The 25,610-nt window shown below is 32.1% G+C and overlaps 1 protein-coding gene across 1 annotated transcript; it reads left to right on the forward strand.

Moving 5' to 3' along the window:
* The first annotated feature begins 5,445 nt into the window (after positions 1-5,445).
* Positions 5,446-25,569, forward strand: LOC116767515 (nitric oxide synthase-like). The gene is made up of 22 exons (XM_061527412.1): positions 5,446-5,826; positions 15,120-15,256; positions 15,574-15,736; positions 16,068-16,159; positions 17,654-17,795; positions 19,022-19,161; positions 19,563-19,737; positions 19,817-19,998; positions 20,082-20,196; positions 20,303-20,533; positions 20,736-20,840; positions 21,501-21,571; positions 21,784-21,941; positions 22,051-22,280; positions 22,367-22,612; positions 22,700-22,853; positions 23,283-23,452; positions 23,523-23,733; positions 23,908-23,995; positions 24,168-24,438; positions 24,703-24,894; positions 25,223-25,569. Exons 1-22 carry the CDS (start codon positions 5,617-5,619, stop codon positions 25,340-25,342), a joined length of 3,603 nt encoding a protein of 1,200 aa, XP_061383396.1. The 5' UTR covers positions 5,446-5,616; the 3' UTR covers positions 25,343-25,569.
* The last annotated feature ends 41 nt before the right edge of the window (positions 25,570-25,610 follow it).

Consider the following 25,610-nt stretch of genomic DNA (forward strand, 5'->3'; position numbering starts at 1 on the left):
CAATTATCCCAGCATTAGCCAGGGTCTGCCTTCCTGCTCAAACTCCTCCACTTTGCACGGTCTTTAGCATCCGCGGTGGTAAGTCCATTGGCTCTCATATCCTGCTTCACGGTGTCCAGCCATCGCTTTCTTGGGCGTCCTGGGGGTCTTGCTCCAGGGACCGACATATCAAGGCAAATTTTTCCGACGTAATTCTCAGGCCGGCGTGCAACGTGGCCATACCATCTCAGGCGACTCTCTTGAAGCTTATCCGCTACGTCACGGACTCCAAGACTACCTCGGATAAATGTGTTACGTATACGATCAGCCCGCGTTACGCCACACATCCACCTCAGCATCTTCATCTCCGTGACGTGAAGCTCCTGAGTGTGCCTGGACAGTGTTGGCCAACATTCGCTTCCATATAAGAGAACCGGTCGGATTATGCTCTTGTATATTAGTCCCTTGAGCTTGAGCGGTATTCTGCGGTCGCAGACCACACCTGTGACCTCACGCCATTTCGCCCAAGCAGCGCTGATCCGGGCTTGGACATCGTGATCGATGCCTCCGGACTCATGCAGAATAGATCCAAGGTACCTGAACTTTTCCGACTTAACGGCTGGTTCAGGACCTATATGGATAGTGCAAGAGTCCGGGCTTCCGCAAGCCATGTACTCGGTCTTCGTCACATTTAGTTTAAGACCACCGTTCTCAAGCGTACCCTTCCAGAGGTTCACTCTTCGCTCTAGCGTCAACCTGCTCTCATCAATGAGCGCTATGTCATCGGCATACATCATCAGCCATGGAGGCTGGTCCTGGATGTTAGCCGAGACAGTGTCCAGCACTACATTGAACAAGAAGGGGCTAAGAGCCGAGCCTTGGTGAACCCCTACTGAGATCGGAAAGGGTTTTGTATCGCCAACAGCACTCCTAACCATTGAAACGGAATCGCGGTACATGTCTCTGATGATGTCAATATAGGCCTCAGGGATCCCTTTGAATCGCAATGCCCACCAGATACATTGACGAGGCACGCAGTCAAAGGCCTTCTGCAGATCTAGGAATGCGACATGCAGAGCTCTCCTTTTTTCCCTGTATGCCTCCATCAGAGTTCTGATGGCAAAGATGGCGTCCAAGGTGCCCGATCCTGGCTGAAATCCATATTGACATTCCGAGACAGTACACTCTCGGCGGAGCCTGAGGTCGATCATACGCTCAAAGAGCTTCATGGTGTGACTCATGATCTTAACGCCCCTATAACTACCACAATCTTGAACACTGCCCCTGCCTTTGTATATAGGGGTAATGTAACTATAACGCCACTGATGTGGCATAGTCCCAGTGTTCAAGACGCGGTTAAAAAGGTCCGTCAGTATGAGCACACCAAGAGAGCCCAATGATTTCCACGCTTCGATCGGAATATCGTCAGGTCCCACCGCTTTCCGATTCTTCATGCGTCGAAGACAATTCCGAGTTTCGTCAGGTGTTATCGGGGCAATAAGTCCAAGATTAGGAGGTATTTCGGATGGAAGACTGCACGGGTGCTGAGTATTTAGCAACTCCTTGAAATAGCATCTCCATCTCTCCTTCACAGAGGCATGATTACACAGCAACGTGCCTTGGGAATCTTTGACGCTAAGACATTTTGCGATATCTTGCGTCGCCTTATCCCGAGCTCGTGCCAATTTGTAAATGAGCTTCTGCCCCTCCGCAGTTTCAAGTGTATCATATAATGGTGATAACCTATCACTGCGGGCTCTGGCAACAGCCCTTTTACTGGCACGTTTCGCTGCTATGTACTCTAGTCTGTCTTCAGGAGAGTTTGATTGCTGCCACTTCTTAAAGGCAGTCTTCTTTTCACGAATCACCTCCTGCACTTCGTCATTCCACCACCATGTCTCCTTGTCAATGACCCGTCCTCCCTTAGAAAGGCCTAGAACTCGTTTACCTGCTGTGATAATTGCTGACTGGGCTCGATCCCAAACTTCCTGAGCAGTTTCGGTATTAGTCGACAGATTTTGACTCTCAACCTCTGCCCGAAAGCTGGTCTGCATCGTTCCATTCAGCAACCACCACCTGATACGAGGCTTACGTTTCTCGGCCACTTTCTTTTTCGGGGTAACGACATAGTCCATGACAAGAAGTCGATGTTGGGCCGTCAGGCTTTCACCAGGAATGACTTTACAGTTAGTAACCTTGCACATATGACACCGTCTGGTCAGCAGATAATCTATTTGGGTTGAGTGGGACCCGCTCTTATACGTGATAAGGTGCTGTGGAGTCTTTTGGAAGAACGTGTTCACGACGGCTAAGTCAGACGCAATACAGGTTCTGAGAATATTTTCTCCCTCTGCATTGCGGCGACCATAACCAAAACCACCGTGTACACGATCAAACGATTCCGCAGCCCTACCTACGTGGCCATTTAAGTCCCCCCCAACTATGATTACTTCAGCAGCTGGTATAGCACGTAGAACCTCTTCAAATTGCTCCCAGAATGACTCTTTTTCGGACCCGCTACATCCAGCCTGAGGAGTATAAGCACTGATCAAGTTAGTAATCACTCCCTCGATCAGTACCCGCACCCGCATCAGGCGGTCGCAGCGACGATCAACTTCAAGAAGACCATTCCGAAGCTCTTCAGATAGCACTACCGCTACACCAGCTTTACCTGAAGGCGACCCAGTGTATATCAGCCGGTAACCCTGTCCGATGTTCCGAGACTTATTGCCCTTCCAGCGAGTTTCCTGGAGGAACGCGCACTGGACCCGACGTCTCATGAGTACATCTGCGAGTTCTCTGCATCGTCCGGTTAGAGAGCCAATATTCCACGTTGCAAAGCGGAGTTTCCTTTGGGGTACTAACGTCTTTAGCCGTGCCCGTACTTGACACGGTAGCCCTTGCCCACTTATCGCAGGTGTAGGGCGATGTGCCTGCGCGTCGTTTATCGGCGACGCCCTAGCCGTACCCAGTCCATAAACTTTTGCAACCATAAGAGTGGCGGGAGTGGTTTTAACGGAGCGACTGCCGTCTGACCTCCAAAACCCCGTTTTACGGGTAAAACCAGGAAAGGAAAAGATAGAGAAGGGGGGAAAGAGGTTAGGAAGGGGAATGAGGGGAGGTACAGGACACCACCTTCATGGACTGAGGATAGAGGTATGAAAGTGGTGGCTCGAGGATCCGGGGTCGCGTACCCGTATGCCCAAGGCTAAATATCGGAAAAATACTTAGTAGGACACCCTCTGGATTGAGATTATGGTACACGTGTGGTAGAAAAAACATTTATAAAATCAATTTTAGTGAGAGCTTTAAATAATATAAGGATTTAATTTCGTCTTTATTAAATAAAATCGAAACTCTATCACAGTAAATGAACTGAAAAATGACAAAGCATACATACGTTTACGTTCTCGTAATCAACTCGGAATTCCTTGACCACGGTCAATTGATAGGAAAACCTTTTTCCGCGTACTATTATCACTAATTACATGTTAGTTGCATATATTCTCATCGTCTGTTAGCTGTGTCCTGTAGCATTAATAAAATGTATTATAGTCATATATGTATTAAGTAGTATTTATATGGGTGTATAATAAATTATATAAGGGCTGACTATCGTAACAAATTTGTGATAACATAAAGTTACTATATATTACAAGTTATTCTTGTGTTTGAAATGTTCAAACAAACGAAACTTCCACATCTATTATTGTTGACTACATATAAACACACATCCTTTTGCCTTGAACGAATTATATAATATATGGTTTCACATTAATTCAAAGCTGACGTTATAGTTCATAATAATACTTAATAAGTTATACCGGTTCATGGGAAATACCAAGATAATTAAAAATTTTGTTCTATGGTATATAAAAATATAATATCTAATAATTTTATAATATAATACAACTGCAAGCAACGCATGACGACCACGATTTCCATTCAATTTACGATCGAATTGAAATAAATGCGGCTTACATATAAATCATATTTTTAATTTATGTAAATCTATACTATAACAGTATTAGCGATTGTCCTCTTTCTTGTTACTTACTTTGTCATAGGATCTGGTATCATAAACGTATTGAAGTGGAAACATATGTCGAGACTCACGTAGACATTTAGTCATCAATGTTTTCCTAATTATGACTATGATATATTGAACTTGAAAATCAGGGAAGAACCCGGGAGCTGATTTGTCATAAACTAGCCGATGTCAATGCTTTTAACTGATTGTCAAATCAAAGTGTAAGAAATATAAAGAACAAACGACGTTTATTGATTACTATATAATTTTTTTAAATTTAAATATAGTATAATCTCAAATAATTCTTCTTATTTTCTTCGTGCTGCTTTCATTTCAGAACCATATTCTTCTTGTAATATCTGCGCAACGACATAATAAAATAGCTGTCTTAAACAGCTTTAAAATTTTATATAGCACATTAAAAGAAGGCCAAAAGAGTTTAAAAAACAAATTAATAGTATAATCACTAATGTTTAGATAATATGCATTACAAATATAAGTCTTCTGTTTTGGCTCTAGCATAATAGGTTATAAATAAACTTCTTTAAAATAGAACAGAAAAATCCTGTCTCGTTAGTAGATATATCACTTCCTTTTGAAAGTTGTATCAAATTGTGTGTTTATTATGGATAATATACTTGCATTTTATTTTACAATGACTGAGCTGGTTCATTCTATTACTGGTGGGCGTTTTGAATTATGTAATTCTCATCAATTGCACTTGGAAGTAAATTGCCGTTAAGTTACTTTAGAGATAAGAAAAAATATCAGGAATAGGTCATTATCTTAGCAATTTCTTTTTATTGAATATGTAAATATTAGGTATAGAATAATGTCATAAACATGTAATTTTCTCCTTATAATATTATGAGAAATTTCTTATTATGTTTAGTTTGGAATAACCATAAAAAATACTATAGGTTCCAAAATATTATCATAAAAAAATAGACTGAGTATAAGGAGAGTTGTTTATAAAAAACTACGTACATATTTATTAAATAGAACAACAAAATTGTAACAATATTACCCCTAGTCGCAATGCCTGTGTCTAGCCTTTTAATCAGATTAAACTAACAACCTTCGGTGCCTATAAATAAACTGATATGGTTATTAACAGTGTAAATATATCACCATTAAGTAAAACACATATTTAAGATTCACACACCTTGCATCATATTACAGAAGTCCTAACACATCGCAAATAACATAATCACTGGAATTAATGTACAACAATCTTATTAATACACGATCGATAAATTTCGAATTCTAAATAAGATCTAATTAAAATGACACATGAATCCGGATTGAAATAGGAAAGTCCGCGTACAACTCGGTTCCAATATGTTAATTTTTTTATCATAATTACTGCCGTGACGCGATTCTTGTTGATATTTTTTGCGGACGCCGGACCGGTTGCCGAGACAACAGACTCAGTCCGCACTCAAACCTACACCCGTTTACATATATATTATGCTGCAACTTACATCTCTGTTAGTACGCACAGGGTCGCGCGCTTTGTTTGAACGTTAGATACGTGACTTGTATAACGAGCAACGAACCAACGACACACATATAGAACTTAATAAGTGCTAAAATAAGGTGTTATAATGGAAACAAATTACGAATTACATAAAATGGCGGTTACGAATCGTGTTAATGGATATTGTCCGTTCAGTGGAAGTATTGTGGATGGACAGAAGAACGGAAAACCTAATCTGAAGCTGAAGGTTCCTCAACCCATACGGCTGAAAAATCATCTTATTGGTGAAGAGAACTTCGACAACCTCCACTCACACATTGAGGAAATGTGCAGTTTCGTAAGTGATTTTTTTATAAAGATTTTCATTTTTCCAGTGTAATATACACGTTTTGTAAACAGAAGATAAAGTGCAAACATGCGCTGGAGTTCGACGAAATTATGAATTATTAATACTCCTGGTTAAAATATGAGGCACTGGTGAAAACACATCCAAACAACGTACCCGTTAGCACACAGTATATTAATGATTTTAGCAGCTGCAAACAATGAGCTGTTTAAAATCAAATTTGTTTTGCTTTAAACTATAGTGTTAAGACTTACATAAAATTAATAATTAGTTCTTTAAGCTATTAAAAAAAATATATTGTACGGCTAATGTGAAATTAATGTTCTTTATTAAACTTAACCAATTTTTTTTTATACAAATAAATATACGTCAAGCTATTTGTCCAATGAGCCATCTGCTAACATTGAATATTGATATTGAGATTTGTTTAAGATAAAATATTTTATTTCGTTATTTGTAAAAGTATACATTTTTAAAACATTTTAATTTGAAGTTTTTTCTATATGCAAAATCAGATTACCCATGCTTTACATTTTCTAAATCTTAAATCTAGTTTTTATCTATAGAAAAATTGTTTACACAAAAAAAAAATGTAAATATATCAGTAGTCAAATACTGACATCTTTTCCTTTGAATTATCAACAATAACAAAAATTTTATCGTAGTATTTGACTTTTAATGTTTAAACATTATTTATTCTGTAATAAATAGATATTTAAAAAAAAATTTTTGTGGAAGTGCTCGAAGAAATTTTTTTCCATAGAGATTGCAAAAAATATAAAAAAAACCGGCAGAGACAAAATAGTGATAAATATTTATCACTATTTCTTTATCATGGCATATCTAGAAAATGTTTCATCTCGATATTTAGCTGTCTGAGATACAATAGAGTGGACTTATAATGTTTAATGTCTTTAACTACGTTTACACATAAAAGTAAGTGTTGGATATTTTCATTTGCATTAATTTTCTCAGTGACGAAGTGTGGAAAGAATATGCATATACGTAAGTTAGCTGACGCAAATATATTTTATTATCTTTTTTTTATAAACAAAAGCAATGATTTATTCCTTAATATAACTTGTAATAATTTCTATCAAATATTGGAAGTTATATATAATAATCACTTGCATTACAATGTAAATTTGGATACTATTATATTGTAAAGGCCGCAGGTACACTCGAAAAACCTCTTACGAGTATAGTGCAGATGTCCACGTATGACGGTGATCACTTATTGTCAGGTCTATTGACTTTGTTTTAAACATTCAGAGATGAAAAACCATTCGTTTTTAAATAAAATATAATTTTTTTATACTTCGTCACAAAAATTATATTCGATACAAAAAAAAAACTATTCTAAGCCCTTTTTACTTTTAACAAACACTGTCTTATTCCGTTTTTTTCTGAAATTTAAACAAACTACTGTGGTTTGGAATAAAATCATAAAGTGCGTATATTTTATTCACTAACTTCGGTAGCATTGTATTTGTTATAACAAACAAGTGTACATTTATATTTGATTCCCTTGCCTATAACATCACGATGTACATTTAGATGTGACTAAACGTTATTAGGAATCGATAAAAAAATGATGTGTCCGGTTATTAATTTCAACAAAAAAATAGGTCTCCTATTGTTATACAGCGATCATGTTGTCGGTATTGAGTCGGCGTTTCGCTGTGAAAAAAACTAATAGTCTTTAAAAGCTAGTTCAAATGTGGAAATATTTAATATTAAATCCCCGTTAAACCATCTCAACAATTTATAAAACCAAATGATTTGTTACAAATGACCTTGATGTATAAAAATGTTTGCTATGAGACAAATCGTTTAAATATGCATTCATTGTACAATAACAAATGTTTTATTTGTATTTCCAAGTACTAAGAAATAGCGAAAACTTACCGGAGATAAATTACGCTGCAGCCAAAAAAAACTATGTTTATCATTTTCGTTTACATTCAAATGACAGAAGATTCTAATTTAAGAATACAAATGTACAATGTTATGAAATTCAACGTGTATCAGGAATGTGATTAATTATAGAACAATGGCGTTCAGTTCGTTCCCTAACAACTCTTACCGTTCTCAGTAAACACCGAACTTATTATGAACAATTGTAAAAAACAGAAAGTTTATAAGGAACTGTCAGTAAAGTTATATTAAATTGTTCTTGCAGTATCTTATATTTTAATTGAATACATTTGAATAGCGAAGTTTGAGTATTGAGTTGATATGTTATTGGATCGATAATTTTGTGATACAAATTGAGGTTAAAAAGAATACGAATCAGAAATGTAGCTGAGACATTATTATAAAACTACATTATTATTTCAAGCAAACCTGGTGTCTAATTAAGTCAGTTTTTTAATTAAATAACATTTGTTAACAAATTTTATCCTCACATAACTCTTACAAGATATAATCTTATAGAAGTAATTTTTTTAGCTTTATTGTAGGGATCGGTTGCATTCTCTCCACACAGTTTAGAAGGCCTGGTAGCATTTGACTCCGTGACATATCTTGGTCCAATTATTTGCGCACGCGCAGGAGCAGCTCCTGAGATTTACAGTATGAAGACTATACCACATAATTTTTATTTCTTTATACTTTGCCGTTTACTTTATTGAATAAATTAATGACTTACATTGTATTTATGATTATATATCCCAAATTATATAAAAAGACTCTGGTGAATAGTAAAGAAATAACCGGGTTATAATAATTCCTTTTGAAGTGACGTCATCGTAGGGTCATGACTTTTAAAGAATATTGAGATTTAATTAAATGATAGTCTAGATAGTGGTGCCCTGAATTTATTTATTCTATTGAATTGCATTGCCAAAAAAATATATTAATTTCAATATAAAATGTATACACAATACATTTAGCTGCTTCGTGTTCCGAAAAAAGTAAGAGCTATGTACTTGCAGTGTGGCTGAATCAAATACTTTTTATGACTCCCAATCAAAGTTTCAGATATACAAACTAAATTAAAATTCTTGATTATTGACATGTCTCTTCTTAGATTCTCTTACTGTGGTATTTTTTTTAGCACATATAATTACCAGTATTAATATTTATGCTGATGTATTAGTTTCAATTAGTCAATGTTTTTTAATACTCAAGCGTGAATTGTTGCGCATATTATATGTTACAGTAAAATTATTACATATATCTTTCGTAGGCGGAGGTCCGACACCGAACTGTAACATAGTTATTTCAGGAATATTTTTATCATTACTCATTATATTGAAATGAAATATGGGCGCTAATTTTAAACATGAAACAATTTTTTAATTTTGTCTTACACATTTTGTCACGGTTTACTCAAGGCTAAATGTTATCAAGGTTTCCGTCAATACACGATTGTGTGAATCTATCGCTTTCGGATGTAAATAGCTATTTATTACATGTTACTGGACGTTTTGGTTGCTTTAAACTATATTTATTTTAATGATTTTTCTCTATAGCTAAGAACTAAACTGTTCTCATTCAAGTAAGTACACGGATACACTCAGATGGCCTAAAATATCGATATTAAAAGTTCATAAATTGTTCTCAATTAAGAACTTAATCAAGCTTCCACTAGTTTCTATTATAAACCTGACTGTACTTTCTTATACATAAGTCTTTAATAACCTGTCAGATTCATTGCGGTAATGATTGATTGTACTGATAAGGGACCAAGTATCGGTTTTGAGTTTCTAAAGATCAAATTTACAGATCAAAGATAAAGAAACAAGACAAATGTTATACGTATCTGTTAAATACGTTCCGTTACACATATACGTGACACAATACAATTGTAATTCATTACTGACTTATATAATAATCGTAAACTATTTTTTGTTATTACTAGTAAATGTTAAAACACTACTAGAATCATAAATATAATTATGAGAAGATATTTTAAGCCATTCATCGTGAAAACTTTATATTTTTATTGAATAAAAATTGAAAATTTCATTGTAGAATGACGTAAGCGGTTTTCATTTAAATGGAAAAACTGCATAATCATATTCTGAATTAAATTTTATCAACATTAATTTAACTCGAATAACGTTCACGAAATAAATATAAATAAATAGACTGTGATGTATCGCATGGTATAAATAATATGTGTTGAAACGACGATTATCTTAAAACATCTCCCTCGTAGAATGTATACTAATAAATAAAATAACGGTCTGTATGTAATATTGAAATAATAGCTTTTTATTATGCATATTCAAAAATACACGAGATTTAGACAATAAAAAAATTTTTGCAAGTCTGTTTGTTCCATCTGATCTCTAGAATCACTAGAGAGTTTTGGACTGATTTGTTTTTTCATTGACGCATAGCTGACATAAAAAAAAATTACCTTGGGCTAGTTAATTAATTCGTTTTACTATATAAAAAACAATTTTGTACTGTATCATTCAATTCAAGATCTTTATAACATTCATAAAATTATTTTTCTTTGATGTAACACGTGCGATGTATTTTTAATGTCATATTATTGTCCAATGTTATTTCGATTAACAACATACAGCCACATTGACGGTGAAAACTTTTTATTGCGAAAATAAACTATAAAATAAATCTATAGATATTAAATACTCCTTGTTAATAACTACTTTGAACTTTCTTATATAGTTATATTTGATGAATGTATGTGTTTCAAAAAATCAATCCAAAGAAATCGATGAATATTTAGAAGGAATTAGAACAAATAAATATCTAAAAATATATAACCACAGAGCAAAAACACATTTTGTAATTGAATGGATGGGTTACTGATGTAAGCGAAGTCTGTTTAGCAGATGACTGAACAGACAAAAACAGACAGATCTACAGTTTGATTATTATTATTATTATTATTATCGAAAGTTATGAAATTATCCAGGATCAACAAATAAGTAAATATAAAAAAAAATAAGAAGAGACTTATATAGAATTGTATTAAAATATAAAATTAGGGTTATTGAAAAGTATATATTATTTTGAGACGAGCTTAGCACACCTTGGGTTTCACAGGCCACTTGAAATACGGTGCTAATTTAATAACAAAGACCGACTGACAGACTCTCATTAAACGTTAAATAATGATCTAGTTTCGCGGACCGCTTGTTAGAGGTGTATTAATTTATTACTTGGAATCATGCGAATGCTTTATTTGTAAATTTTAAGAATAACTACGTAATTAAGGTTTTTTATATATCTGTACATAACCTTGAATCTCGGTCCTTCAAAGGGTGGAACGACAAAAGGGTATTCAGAATTTGTAAAGATTTGAAAAGGAATAAAATAAAATTACTTATAGCAATTTGCCTCGGGAAAAATAATGTCGAATGACAAATTTAGAAAAATTGTAATCTTCTATATTCAATCAAATTTAAGTTTTAAAAGTGCTGTCCGTTTTATCTGAATTGTTAGTTCCAAGAAGAGTTTCGTAACAGGATTTCAAGGCTGTAATCAATGAACCTGATTTGAGGCCGCCTTATTGTAATAACGAAATAAATAAATTCGAATATGAGAATATCTTCTGTACATTATACTTCGTAGATTTTTTTTTACATATTTAGTATCCATAGTCATAATAATTGACAAGATCTTTTCATATAAAAATGAAACAAAAAGAAAAAAGCAATCAAGACGAGACCGAGATGGGATTGAAACGTGACGAAGCGGATGCGGGGAATCCCGAGATCTGTGTTCCAAATTGTCTGGCATTGGATTGCGTTCAGTTTGTTTTGTATAAATTGCCAGGTAGATTTAAAAAATGAAACCAGTGAAAAAAAGAAAAAAATTGTAACCTGTAAAATTTTTTCACATTATATTATACGGGATTTTGGACCTATTTAATCTTAAAATTAAGTATAAATAAAAATATTTAAAATATTTTTTGGAAGAACTATACGCAAAACTATACTTAATAAAAAAGACAATATTTTGGGGAACAACATCTTTGTTTAAAAGATGTGAATATAAGAATTGAAATTAAAAATCCTTGACGACCCGGAGCTACTAAACGTAACAACTTATATCATTATATCAATATTTTCTTTTAAATGACACAGGTAATAAATCTAACCAGTACTATCATTATTCAAATATTGAATGTTTTTATAATGATACTACAAAAAAAGATTGCTGAGTAATCACTCTATTAAGTGATAAAAATGGCGACGATTTGTCTATAGGAGAGATAAATGGTAAAACTAGTTTAGTTTAATACCTTACTTTACTTGATAATTATATAGAAATAATCATAAAGCAGACAAATTATATTTCGTAGTACATTTTTATAGCATAATTAATTAATCTAATTCTAGATCAACTTAAATGTTACCCACCAAGCCACAGCTTTCTAACGTAATGGGAGTATGATATAATCTGAACTCTAATGTGAAAAGCTATTACCACAAAAGAAATCACCCAAAAAATTCCTTTCCGGTCAATCATTGTAAGATAAAAAAATATTAGGGACACAGAAATTGTGTTATTCTAACTTCGAAGTCAATGTTGTATGTCTCAAAAATCTGATTCGATGTTTGAATTGCTTAGACAGTAAAACAAATTATTTTCTTTTTTTTGCCAAAGAATATAAGACGATTCTTTTATCAAGGCAAATCCATATAAAGCCTGCACGTTGGTATTCTCATAAATTGCATCTCAAATGAATGTTTGACAGACGTCAAATGAGAATTGGTGTGTCTCGGTAGCTCAATCGCAGACAATAACGGTATTGAGTACACTGAACTCGTTTGATCATCGTATTACAATGTTGCGGTCACAATTGTCTAGATCCGGTTATACCTTCGTTCCGTGAAACTATAATAGATATAAAACCATAATTAATTCGTTACAGATGACGAGATTTTGACCATTAAAACGTTTCCCAGGTTATAAATTTCACCGTTTTTATTAGTGATGGGAATGACAGATTACTTATTAACCTCGATAATCGATTTTTTTTTTATGACTCTTAAAAACGAGTTCGAGTTAATTACATTAAGATTATACGCTTTTGAATACAAATTGCTGCTTTCGTTAATGCTTCTAAAATAATTAATATGCGCTTAAATTAAAATCTGTTACACAAATGCCATTACGTTTTGAAATTTTGTTTACGCCTTATAAAAATTATGTCATAAACATAATATTGGTAGGTAATTGATGAGACAAAGCTGAAGTTTGAACAATATGCTAAGGAACACAAGAAGCTGGTTAACCAATTTACACGTTCGATTGTAGGAACGAACAAGGCAATGCCAAACGAGATTGCCTTATATTGCAATAGACTGTAAGGTGTAATCATACATTTGTGTACGTAATTGTTACGTAGAAGGCCAGTATTTTTTTTTATTTATATTACATACTTCTCTACATAAACATCTACCCGACACTTCTTCTGATAATAGTTCCTAAAAATTATATAGAATATAATTTTAAATATGATTTCTCATCAGTAAATTGGCCTCAACAGAGTTAAGTAAAGTTGTATTGACCTAATTTATATAAATAATAGGAGTAACGCAAAATAAACTCCGATAGAGTTGTTTGTTTATTATCTATTAATTTTTATTACGAACAGTTTTTTTATACGATATTAATATTCAATATAATGAAATCTACATAAACAAATTAATTTAAACATGTTATTAGGACTAGTGAGCTGTTTTTCATTCTATGAATTCATCACGTATCTGAGCATCAATAAATAATTTGTCTATAAGGAGTAACATTTACAACGAAAATATAAGTGACAAATACGAGACATGAATGCTCAAACGGATGTTTCAAAATATTTCGTACAAATTTTTTACAATTAAAAAGCCCAGCATTGTTTTCATTACATCAATCGATGACAGTATCAAGTCGTTTAAATTGAAATTGCTCGAATCTTTCATCGCTGACTTAATATGTCATATTGATTGGAACAAATGAACGGCACTTTATTCAGTTATCTTTAAAACATGTACTTTGTAAATATTATATTTTCCTTCTAGATGTATTATATACTGGTTGATCATCTCAAATTATTCCTAATACCCTTATTGAATTATTTTTTCGACTACTAAAACATTTTGAATAAAAAAATGTATATATGCGTAGTTTGGCAGTGAAAAACAGTGACATACATCCAGACGGCCATACAGCTTATTGATGTTATAACATATTCATATATTATACCTCTCTCAATATGAACCTATGTTAATAAAGATGGGTTTTTCTTGATACAACTTGTGTAGGTGCTAATTGAGAGGCAATTTATAAACATTGTTTCTATACATCATATGGCAACTTCCAAGACGCTTGTTTAATTATATGTATGTTAATGAATTTTAATTGCTTTGTCGTTAGTATTAATTACTCTGATATCTTGAGATTAATCCATATTTAGTGCGTCAGGAATTTAAAATACAATAATTTTTTTATATCCAGATATTTTTACAGATAATATAAAAAGTTTTTAGTGAAAAAAAAATATAAATTGAGGCATATTAAACAAATACTTAAAGCGTTTCAAGTTACACCCAACCTACTAATAGCCACATAGGTATTTCTTTAGAGATAAAGGTGTCTTATAAATTTCATATAATTCAGAATCAAGATTTAAGTGAACGCTTCATAAAAAGGTAATTAAACAAAAACGCCGGTCTATTATGTTTCTTCTTTTACAAAAACGAATAACTATCCACACTTATTACACGCGAAGATCTTCATAAGCTCTTAAAGCTGGTACTGGTTCAAAATGAACCGCATTGGTCTTAACTACAAATTACTTCAACCAAGATAACCTGAGCTCAGCAAAACGTATCCCCCGGGATCGTGTTGAGACTATCTTCATTAGTTCACGTCATGTTTTTTAAATAGTGGCAGCCCTTTTGTTAGGATTACTTTCGTGGTTAATGTTACTGGTTACCCTTCTTTTTATCGTAATAGTAATAATTCGAAACAACGTTTGGGTTTTTAACCGTCTTATTACAATTTTTACCAAGAATCATATCATTAAGGCGCACAAAATTTACAATAATTTTTAACAGAAGGGTTGGGTTCGGTTTAGTTTAGACACTAGTCTATTTAAATGTCTGAAATGTATTAAATGTATTGAAGTCAAAGAACTGTACAATTCTAAAAAAACATTAAAAATACCGAATACTTTAAAAAATATTTGAAAAACAAAATCAGCATTCATATTTTTTTCCAAGTTTTTTATGAAGTACATTTAGAATATAGTTATTTAAACATAACGAGATGGAAATATCATTATCATTGTTTTATTTTTACAGAACACTAAATGTTCCGAAAGAGTGTGTCAAAATAGTGTAATGGATATTCCAAACAGAGGCGACACTCCGCGGACCACAGAAGAGGTGTTCAAAGAAGCTCAAGCATTTCTCAGACAATATTTCTCCTCGATACGAAGGTATATTAGCATTATTATCACACGCATAGTAATTTTATAACCAAATTAGGTGTAAAACTAACCTCATTGCAGCACAGTTCCCACGAACCTCGTTCATTTACAAGACTGCTTTGTCCGTTCAATTCAACTCGAATAATTAATAATAAATTATTTTAAAGACTTATTTTTAATTTAATTATTTATAACAGAAATTATATTAATAGAACAACAATCTGTTATTAAACTAACATTTTATATCATTGTTTCTTATTATAAATGATATATATAGTAACTTAAATATATCTGTATGGAAAATAAGGCTTTATTTATGTATATAGAGAAAATTCGGAGGCACATCTTAAAAGAATACAAGAGGTTGAAAGAGAGTTAAATGATACTGGCACATACCAATTGAAAACACCTGAATTAGTTTTCGGAGCGAAACTAGCGTGGAGGAACGCGTCTCGATGTATAGGACGTATACAGTGGAAAAAGCTACAGGTATGCAAATTATTTAAGGTTTTATAAAATGACATTTATGAAATAAAAATTCGAGCAATCGTCAAAAATCGGGCTTCATTTGTTTATATCACACGAAGACGAAGGGAACAAATATTTTTTTGTCCTAATAAGAGCCCGGAAACAGAAGACAAGTCGGTTATAATATTTTACAAATAACAACCGAGTAAACTTTTAACAAGGACAACGTTAAGGTTAACTTTATAATGAGTGTACAAGACATTAACAGAAATGTGGCTTGAGTTTTAATATGAAAAACATTTTCTCTGTGAAACTGGTTTGGTGAGAAAAGTTCAAAAATACCTTTTTACAGATATTCGACTGCCGAGCTGTTACAACGGCGAGTGGCATGTTTGAATCGCTTTGCAATCACATTAAATATGCCACGAATAAAGGAAACATAAGGTAAATATCGAGATATTGTTATGTTTACGTGTGGATAAGATCTTTTATTTGCTTATTTAGATTTTATATCATATATACAAACAAAATAAATATCTACAAAATTATAAATAAATAAATACTGATAAAATAATCGTAATATATAAAATTTCGATAATTTAAAATCGAATAACTTGACATTAATATATTTTTTTAATTATACTGGTATTGTTGAATAATAATATACACATAGATTGTATGGTAATGCAAAAAATAAGGCTCACAAAACAGATGGCGAGGAATTTTTAATTTTTTCAATAACATATTCTTTTACAAAAATAAAAATACAGTATGGAACTGACATATTTACAAAAGAATATTTTGAACAGTTGAATGGTTTCATCGTTTGTGAACGATAATATTGGTGACAAACGTCAAATGACTGTTACAACAAAGCTAATTAAGGGCTGACAATGGTTTAAAAAATGACGGGAAAATAAAAGAGTTTGATTATGTCAAGAACGAAAATACTTTTATATTCTTTTGTACATCATAAATCATTTGCAAAAAATATATATACATTTTAAATGTTTGAGATGTTCAATTTATTTCTTTCCGACTTATATGCAAATTCGTAAAAACTCGACGGTAATATGAAAAAGAATGAAATAATATCGAAACTGCAAATGTTACAAAAGGAAGTCACTACCGGAAAAATCTTATTATGTACATGGGTACAGATAACTGTGACGATGAAAAAAGACATCGGTACAGTCAATGAATTTGATAATACATGCGAGCCCTTCAAGGTTGATAATTTGTTGGTTTTTGGGTTTTTCTGCTGAACCTAATAAAAATCCGTTTTGTATTGAATTCAATAAGTATTAATAACTATGGTTTATATAGATTATCAATCACGTCTAGATTGTTTGGTTTCATTAATGAATTATTTATACATTTTTCTTAAAACCTTGAATATCAAGCACGTGGCGATATTAAAATTTATTTATTTCTATGCAAATTTTGATAAGCGGTTCTTTGATGTCAATGCAAATATATGAACTAGGTCTCATGCTTATTCAAATAAAATGACATTATAATGTTCGTTTATCATTATTATCAGTTAATGGAAGAACTTAAATTAATTGATTTGAATTAATCAAATCGAATAAGATTAAAGCAGAATATCTTACTTAGTTTTCAATAAGTAAAACTGTATTAACGAAAAATGCCATTATTTTCAACCTTGACTGCTACATATAATGATGGCTAAGTGCGCTGAAGTAGCTGGTTGTAATCCGGCTTACATAAGTAATGCCAAGTAACTATTAAGCGATATTTTTAGTTTTACAAAATACATGTATTTACTATATAATAAAAATATACAAAATGTATTTAGATTATTATAGAATATCGGTCTTATTTCGGTTTTACTTTCACTATCAAATCAAGATTCGACACTCCGATATCTATTAACATGTGTTTGGACAAATATTATAAGTGTATGATATGTTTCAGATCAGCAATAACAATATTCCCTCAACGAACAGACGGGAAACATGACTATAGAATTTGGAACCCACAGCTCATCAGCTACGCTGGTTACATAGAACCAGACGGCACTATTCTCGGTGACCCAGCCCGGGTAGAATTCACAGAGGTAAATAAGTAGTGTTTAAGGTTTATTTGAAAAAAAAATATATATAATATTTTTACCTTTATGTATATTGTGTACACACAACTGTTATTTATGTTTATGCTAATTGTTTGATCTCTGTTTCATTTTGTTAACATAGATATCTACGTATTTTAACTCAGTCTTTAGTTCTTTATATGAGTTATTTGTGTATTGACCGATGCTTAAGTGACTCTTGTTTATGTTAATGTAAAAATAAGCAGGTTGTTTGTTTGTTTGTCCAATAAATAAAAGTAATTTTACAGGATAATTACTACTGAGCTTACTACACAATCCCTTGTGGAAAAAAGATTTAACACAATCGTGCTCAAATCTTAGATATCATTTTCATAAACAAAGCGTTTATCGCACATATATTAGTTACGTTTAAAACGAGAATTTTTTTACGCCAATTAGAGACACACTTGTGTAAATTTAATAAAATAACATTATGTTTTCTTCATATTTATTTATATTTCGTGGACGATGAATTTGAAAATATATTTTAGTCCACACCATTCATTCACAGTTCTCATGGCAACGGAGCAATTATATTTTATAGAGCATAATAAGAATAAGACAATAGACAATATAATTAAAGTGATTATAAAACCGGTTTTATTACTGAACCTTATTTAGAAATGGTTTATACTTTAAAATGTTAAAATGTTACAGTTTAACCACTAAGAGAAAGAAATAAGACTTAAATACTGCAACAATTACAAGTTACACAATTAAATACTTAGTTAGTTATCCTCGTTTCTTTGAGTTAACTTTAAGAGAGAAATTACTTTCAACCGCTAACAAATTTTATAGAAATATATTTCGTTAAATTGTTAGAATTAATGCTACAATTCTTTGGAATTTACGAGAATCTGTCAACAATAAAACACTATCAATAAAATCACGGTCTAATAAAACACGTAATCTAAACTGTTGTACTCTTCCAAATGTTCCCTTGATAACAAATGCTAAACCGCTAATGTACAAAGGATGGAATCCCTTGCGAAATTAACAGAGTACAATAAATTTTCCTTGCAGTTACACACAAAAACTATTTAAAATGTCTTTCTGGGATTGCATGTTTCGTTGTATTTAACGTAAACTTGGTTGAGTTGTAGCAACATGAAGTAATTGGAGCTATAGCTATTATTGAAAAGTTGCAAAGAAGAAATAGTCGTTAAAGTTAAAATAGAGAATTATTATTGTAGATTTGTGTAAAACTTGGCTGGAAACCACCTCGAACAGCGTGGGACATACTTCCATTGGTTCTCTCTGCTGATGGCAAGGATCCTGTTTACTTCGATATTCCCCGTGACATAATTATGGAAGTTAAAATGGAGCACCCTAAGTAAGATTTCATTGGAATTTTGTAAGATTCTTTACAAATTTTATGAATCAAATCGATAAATTCAACATAAATATTTTATTAATAAAACTTTTTAATTGGAGATTTTAAATTATATAAAAGTGAAATATCATGTGTCATGAAAATGCATTTGAAACTCCAGATTAAAAAGTAAAGAATAAGAAATTAAAATAAGGCTGAGGATGTTTAATGAGTTATGAATAGTTATTCAACAAAAAATGCCTGTCCACAACTTTTTGAATAAAAATTCAATTTCCATTTCAAAAATTCATTTTCCATTCATTTCCATTCAAGCAAGATTTAAACCTTTAAGCAGATGAATATCGTAATTGCAATGAAGTCTATACCTTTCTTTTCTATATCTATAATATATCTTTGCGCAGGTACGACTGGTTTCAAGATTTGGGTCTTCAGTGGTATGCATTGCCAGCAGTATCTAACATGAGACTGGACTGCGGCGGGCTGGAATTCACAGGAACGGCGTTCAACGGCTGGTACATGGGCACAGAAATTGGATGTCGTAACTTCGCTGACTCTAACAGACTAAATATTATAGAGGTTATTTATAACACAGTTGTTTATTCAATATATATTTTAAAGAATTAAACAAATAACAGTTTTGACAAATATATTCCAGAGCGTGGCCAATAGAATGGGCTTGGATACAAATTCATATGTCTCTTTATGGAAAGATAAAGCACTTGTTGAAATTAATATAGCAGTGTTGCATAGCTTTCACAGAGATAACGTATCGATAGTGGACCACCATTCAGCTTCCGAACAATTTATAAAACATTTAGATAATGAAAATAAAAGCCGGTAATATATCATCTTACTGCATTTATGAATAGAAGTAATAGCCTCAACAAAAGCTGTATTTAATATTACTTTATTTGTTCTAGAGGTGGTTGTCCATCAGATTGGATATGGATAGTCCCTCCGATGTCTTCTTCATTGACATCTGTATTTCATCAAGAAATGGCTTTATACTTCTTGAGACCGTCCTACGACTATCAAGTTAGTTTAATTGTTACGGACTTATCGTAAAATCTGTATTTTTTTAAATATTTATATCATATGAGTCATTTCAATAATTTTATTTTACAAAAACCTAAATCCAAAGGAACCCGCTTGGAAGACTCATCAATGGATCAATTCTGAAGATAATAAACCACGACATAGAAAGTTTCACTTTAAGCAAATCGCTCGAGCAGTCAAGTTTACTTCGAAACTTTTTGGTCAAGCACTGTCTAAGAGAATCAAAGCAACTATACTCTATGCTACAGAAACCGGGAAATCTGAACAGTATGCCAAAGAATTAGGAACAATTTTCGGCTACGCGTTTAATGCCCAGGTAAATATGGAAAAAAAATATATATATATATATACATATATACGATAGTTTGTATTTAGTGCAGTGAAAGCTATTTACGGACTTGCTCAGTTTTTTTTTATTTACAGATTTTTAAAAACCTTCAACATACTGTAAAATTGTTTGCTAAATAAAGTATAGTGTATAGTTTAAGAGAAATAAAAGAAGTACCTTATTATTTTAGGTCCACTGTATGTCTGACTACGATGTCTTTTCAATAGAACACGAAACTCTCTTGTTGATCGTCACATCAACTTTTGGTAACGGAGAACCTCCCGCGAATGGCGAGGTAAGACCAGAATTTGACGGAACTTAATTATAAATTTAAATACATGTGACTTAAATAATAACAATATACCAACTTATAATTTTTACATTACTCATAATTATCTTTGTTTTAAACCTTGAAAATATAGCACGGTTTTGGCCATTAAAACTTTCACATTATTCAATAACAGTTTGGACCAGTTTGTAAAATAAATGTTTAAATAAGTCTTTTAAAATGTAATATAAACATATTTCATTATCATATAGTTGACGCTCTTTAAAATTTATCGTAAATTATGCTAAAGAATATCAGTCAACAGGGTTAATCTAATTTATATTTCGTGAAACTGGCTCACGATGAAAGCTTAAGCCTTTAGGATACAAACAAAAACAAAATCTTGATAATTTTTCTATCCTACTTTACAAAAAAGATCCAACACAAACATTGCTTAGTTGGCATAACGAGCCTGGTTATTAAAGTAAATATTTTTATTTCATAGAGCCATGTTTAACTACACCTACAAAATTATTCACTTTTATACAAGTTATATTACTCTAGCCAATTTGTTTTTGAGCTGTGTTATTTTTCACACTATAATGCCAAGTAGCCTACCTCTATTGAATTTATTTCGCTAACCGTTTTTACAAAAGATATATGTAATGTAATTTCTATGTTATTCAGGGCTTTGCCAAACATTTATTTCAAATGTTGTACAACGAAAAACAATATGGAGATCAAACAGACAGCGCTAGGTATGTTTAAATATAAGCTATAAATTAAGAAATTTTTTTATGAATAAAATTTTACGATTTCGTTCCAGAAAATAGTTAATTAAAAAAAAAATATTAGTTTTATTTTCATTAAATAAAATTAACAATTTGCTTGGGCGTATAAAACCTTTTGAAATTTTATTTGTTTCTTATAATCTTAAATCTTAAAATTTATGATAACATGAATATTTCAGCGTCACTAAAGTACCAACACCAAAAACTTTAATGCGGACAAATAGTGTAATGGTACCAAATATAGAATACAAGAAACAAATATCTCGCATGGAATCATCTAAAAACACAAACGGAAACGATTTCAAAAGGCAATTATCACGATTGGAGTCCAACAAAAGTAAGCAAGTTTCTTTAAACAGTCAATACACTCCCTGATAAAGATATAGATGATTAATTTATCCACTGCAAATTCCCTTTTCCATTGTTTTAACAAAAATGTCCCCTAGGCAGTGTAACAGGAACATCGACCTCGGAAAGTATCGGGCCATTAAGCAATGTTTGTTTCGCTGTCTTTGCTTTGGGTTCGAGTGTGTATCCAAAATACTGCAATTTTGGAAAAAGTATAGACAGAGTCCTAGAAGACTTGGGCGGAGAGAGGCTCATGGAACTAACTTGTGGTGATGAAATGAGTGGTCAAGAGCAGCAATTCCGATCGTGGTCTTCAAGTATATTTCATGTGTGTATATTATATAATTAGAATATGTATATAAATGCACAATCATATTTTTTTCATATATTTGAATAATAATTTCATCTCTGAAGGTTGCTTGTGAATCTTTTTGTTTGGAAGAGAACGATATGGTAAAGGATGCCAAAAAATCCTTCGGTATGTTGAGATTAAGCGAAGAAACAGTTAGATTCGGCAAAGCCGACAAAAAACCGGACGTGGAGACCGCTCTCACTGACAGTTATAAAAAATATATTATTTCCTGTAAAGTAAAAGAAAACAAAAATTTGGGAGAAATCACAGATGACCGCGTTACAGTGTTTGTTGATATGGAATCAGACGTATGTATTTCGTATTGCACTTTATTTGAAATAATCATTTTATAATTTCCTGGACTTGGACCAACATAATTCAACATTAAATTTCAGACTGAGTTGAAATATGACCCCGGAGATCATGTTGGTATCATGCCTTGCAATCGAAGAGAGATTGTAGATTCAGTTTTAGAAAGATTAAAAGGAATAGACAATTGTGATAAGACTGTTCAGCTCCAGGTTATGAAGGAAACGTTAACACCAACAGGTTGGAATACTTTTTGAAAATAATATCTACCTTATATTGTTATCATGATGGTTGTTTTTTCTCTATCTTTAAAAACTTTTGTTAACTTAATTAATTGACAGGATACTTAGCGCCAGCGTCTCGTATTTGTTAATAATAAAATAAAGTCTTAAGTCTTAGTCTTGTCAAATCGACAGAAATTATTATAAATATTTAGACGCTTTTATAAGAATAGAAAAAAAAATTACGTTTGTATGTTTGTTTACTTTTATGTAACTTCTAAACTATACAGTGATTTTTGAATGTTTTTTTTTATTTAGCCATACGTATAGCTTAAATAATTAAATCAAAATTATTTGTCACACATGGCTTGAGAGGATTTCGACAGACAATTTAAAATATTTCAATAAATCAGATTTAGGATAACTAAAATATTTTTAATAACTTTAGGCAGAGTTAGAACTTGGGAGAAACATGAGCGCATACCCACAGTAACCATACGTGAATTATACACGCGTTTTCTCGACATCACAACTCCTCCATCAACCAAAGTATTGAAATATTTAGCATCAGCGTGCAGTGATCAAAACGAGGCAGAATATTTAACAGAACTTATTGAGGTAATTATTTTTAATAATATTAAGAGTATTCGTAAGAGAATTAAAGTAATAACAAATTATTTATTGCTAGGATTCAAATAAATACGACGATTGGAGACATCACTATTGCCCACATTTAGCTGAAGTATTTGGACAAGTGCCTTCTTGCAGGCCTCAAGCATCGCTTCTGGCAGCCTTGTTACCACCTCTACAACCTCGATTTTATTCTATTTCTTCTTCACCACTGGTCAATCCAAAGAGAATTCAAGTCACAGTTGCTGTTGTTATGTTTAAAACACAGAGTAAGTAAATATTTCACATTGAATACTGTTTTGCGTTGTTGTATGAAGACAATAAACAGTTCTAAAACTGGTGAAAATATTTACAAGTAACATATTATCACCAGGATTATTTTTTTTATTATCAAAAATACATAAAAGCTGTAATATTGATGAGTGTAATTTTCATACTTATAGATGGACTGGGACCAACACACTACGGTGTCTGTTCTACGTATTTACAGGGCTTAAAGCCAGACGATACTGTCTACGCTTTCATACGAAGGTGGGAGAATTTTTAATAATACACCTTTAAAAAGATTCAATAATAATAAACGTTTAAAATAATAATCCATTTTCAAAATAAATTAATAAAAAAAAATGGTATTCGCTTATTTTTATTCATTAAGGAGACCTAATATATTAGGTTTATAAGATTAGACTAATAATTTTTGCAGAGCACCAAGTTTTCACATGCCACAAGATATATCCGCGCCCCTCATATTAGTTGGACCTGGTTCTGGCATTGCTCCATTCAGAGGCTTTTGGCAACATAGGAAATGCCAAATCGATATGACTAATAACAAGAAACATGGCTCAATTTGCTTGCTATTCGGGTGCAGATATAGAGGGATGGATCTTTATCGGGATGAAAAAGAGCAAGCAGTAGCTGACGGAATCCTAACCAAATCATTGCTTGCTCTGTCGAGGGAAGATAACGTGAGCAAGGTAAATAAGATTATATTTCTTTATTCTACAGCGCCACGGCTACTTATGAAAAAAAAAATATTCATAATCACAACAAAAAACAATATACGTCTACTGTTATTTAATTTTTAATAAAAAAATGCCTACCTATACTTAAAAAGTTATTATTATCTGATTAGTAATTATTCTGTAGGCATTTTATACTTTACATTAAGTACAATAATGTCTTCCTGCTTATTTTTGTTTTGTGGATTTTATTACAATTGACAAATATTGTTCCTGTAGAAACACGTTCAAGCATTACTAGAAGACGAAGGGGCTTACATCACACGTATGCTGGTGGAGGAGGGGGGTCATTTTTATGTTTGCGGCGATTGTAAAATGGCGGAGGAGGTGCAATGCAAACTAAAGAAAGTTTTAGAACACCACGGTCATCTAACTGAAGATGAGGCCAACGACTTCATACTCTATTTAATGGTAACCTTCGTAAACCTGATAATAATATACCTAAATAGGAAAATTTGGGTCTTTTGTATAGTTTTTTTTGTGGCATACAGAAACTAACGAACCTAAAATTTTTATTATTCTTATTTTTATTATAATTCTATAGTTTTGAAATATTATTTATTTGGAAAGTTATTAATAGAACTCCGTTACTCTAGGAGCAAAGGTTCGGCTAGAAGAGTAAAGTAAATACACGTATAATCTCTTTTACCCGGATGTATACACTCGTACATATTATATTTAATAAGGACTTAATGTGTTATGAAAGTTTTTTTTATTTATAAATTTTTATCTATTTTAGGACGAGAACAGATACCATGAAGACATTTTTGGTATAACATTACGCACCTCCATTGTACACAAAGCTTCAAGAGAGACAGCCAAACGAACAAGACTCGCTTCGTCGTTATCTCTGACTTGATCGCTTATATAAAGATTTATTTTTAAGTTGAATGTTTTGTATTGTATAAATTACATCCAAAACAATACACAAAAATGATATTTTCTTATTTAACTTCATTATTTATATTAAGAAACGAAAGTATTACGGATAAAGTATGTGTAATTAGAAAATAAGTTAAATACTAGCTTTCAATACAAATTTATTTTGTATAAAACCAAAGTAATAAACACGATGAAATAAATATAGTCTGAGGTAATTATTATTTTTATCAGGGTTAAAAAAAATT

Source organism: Danaus plexippus (assembly GCF_018135715.1).
Source record: "Danaus plexippus chromosome 9 unlocalized genomic scaffold, MEX_DaPlex mxdp_26, whole genome shotgun sequence".
Lineage (NCBI taxonomy): Eukaryota > Metazoa > Arthropoda > Insecta > Lepidoptera > Nymphalidae > Danaus > Danaus plexippus.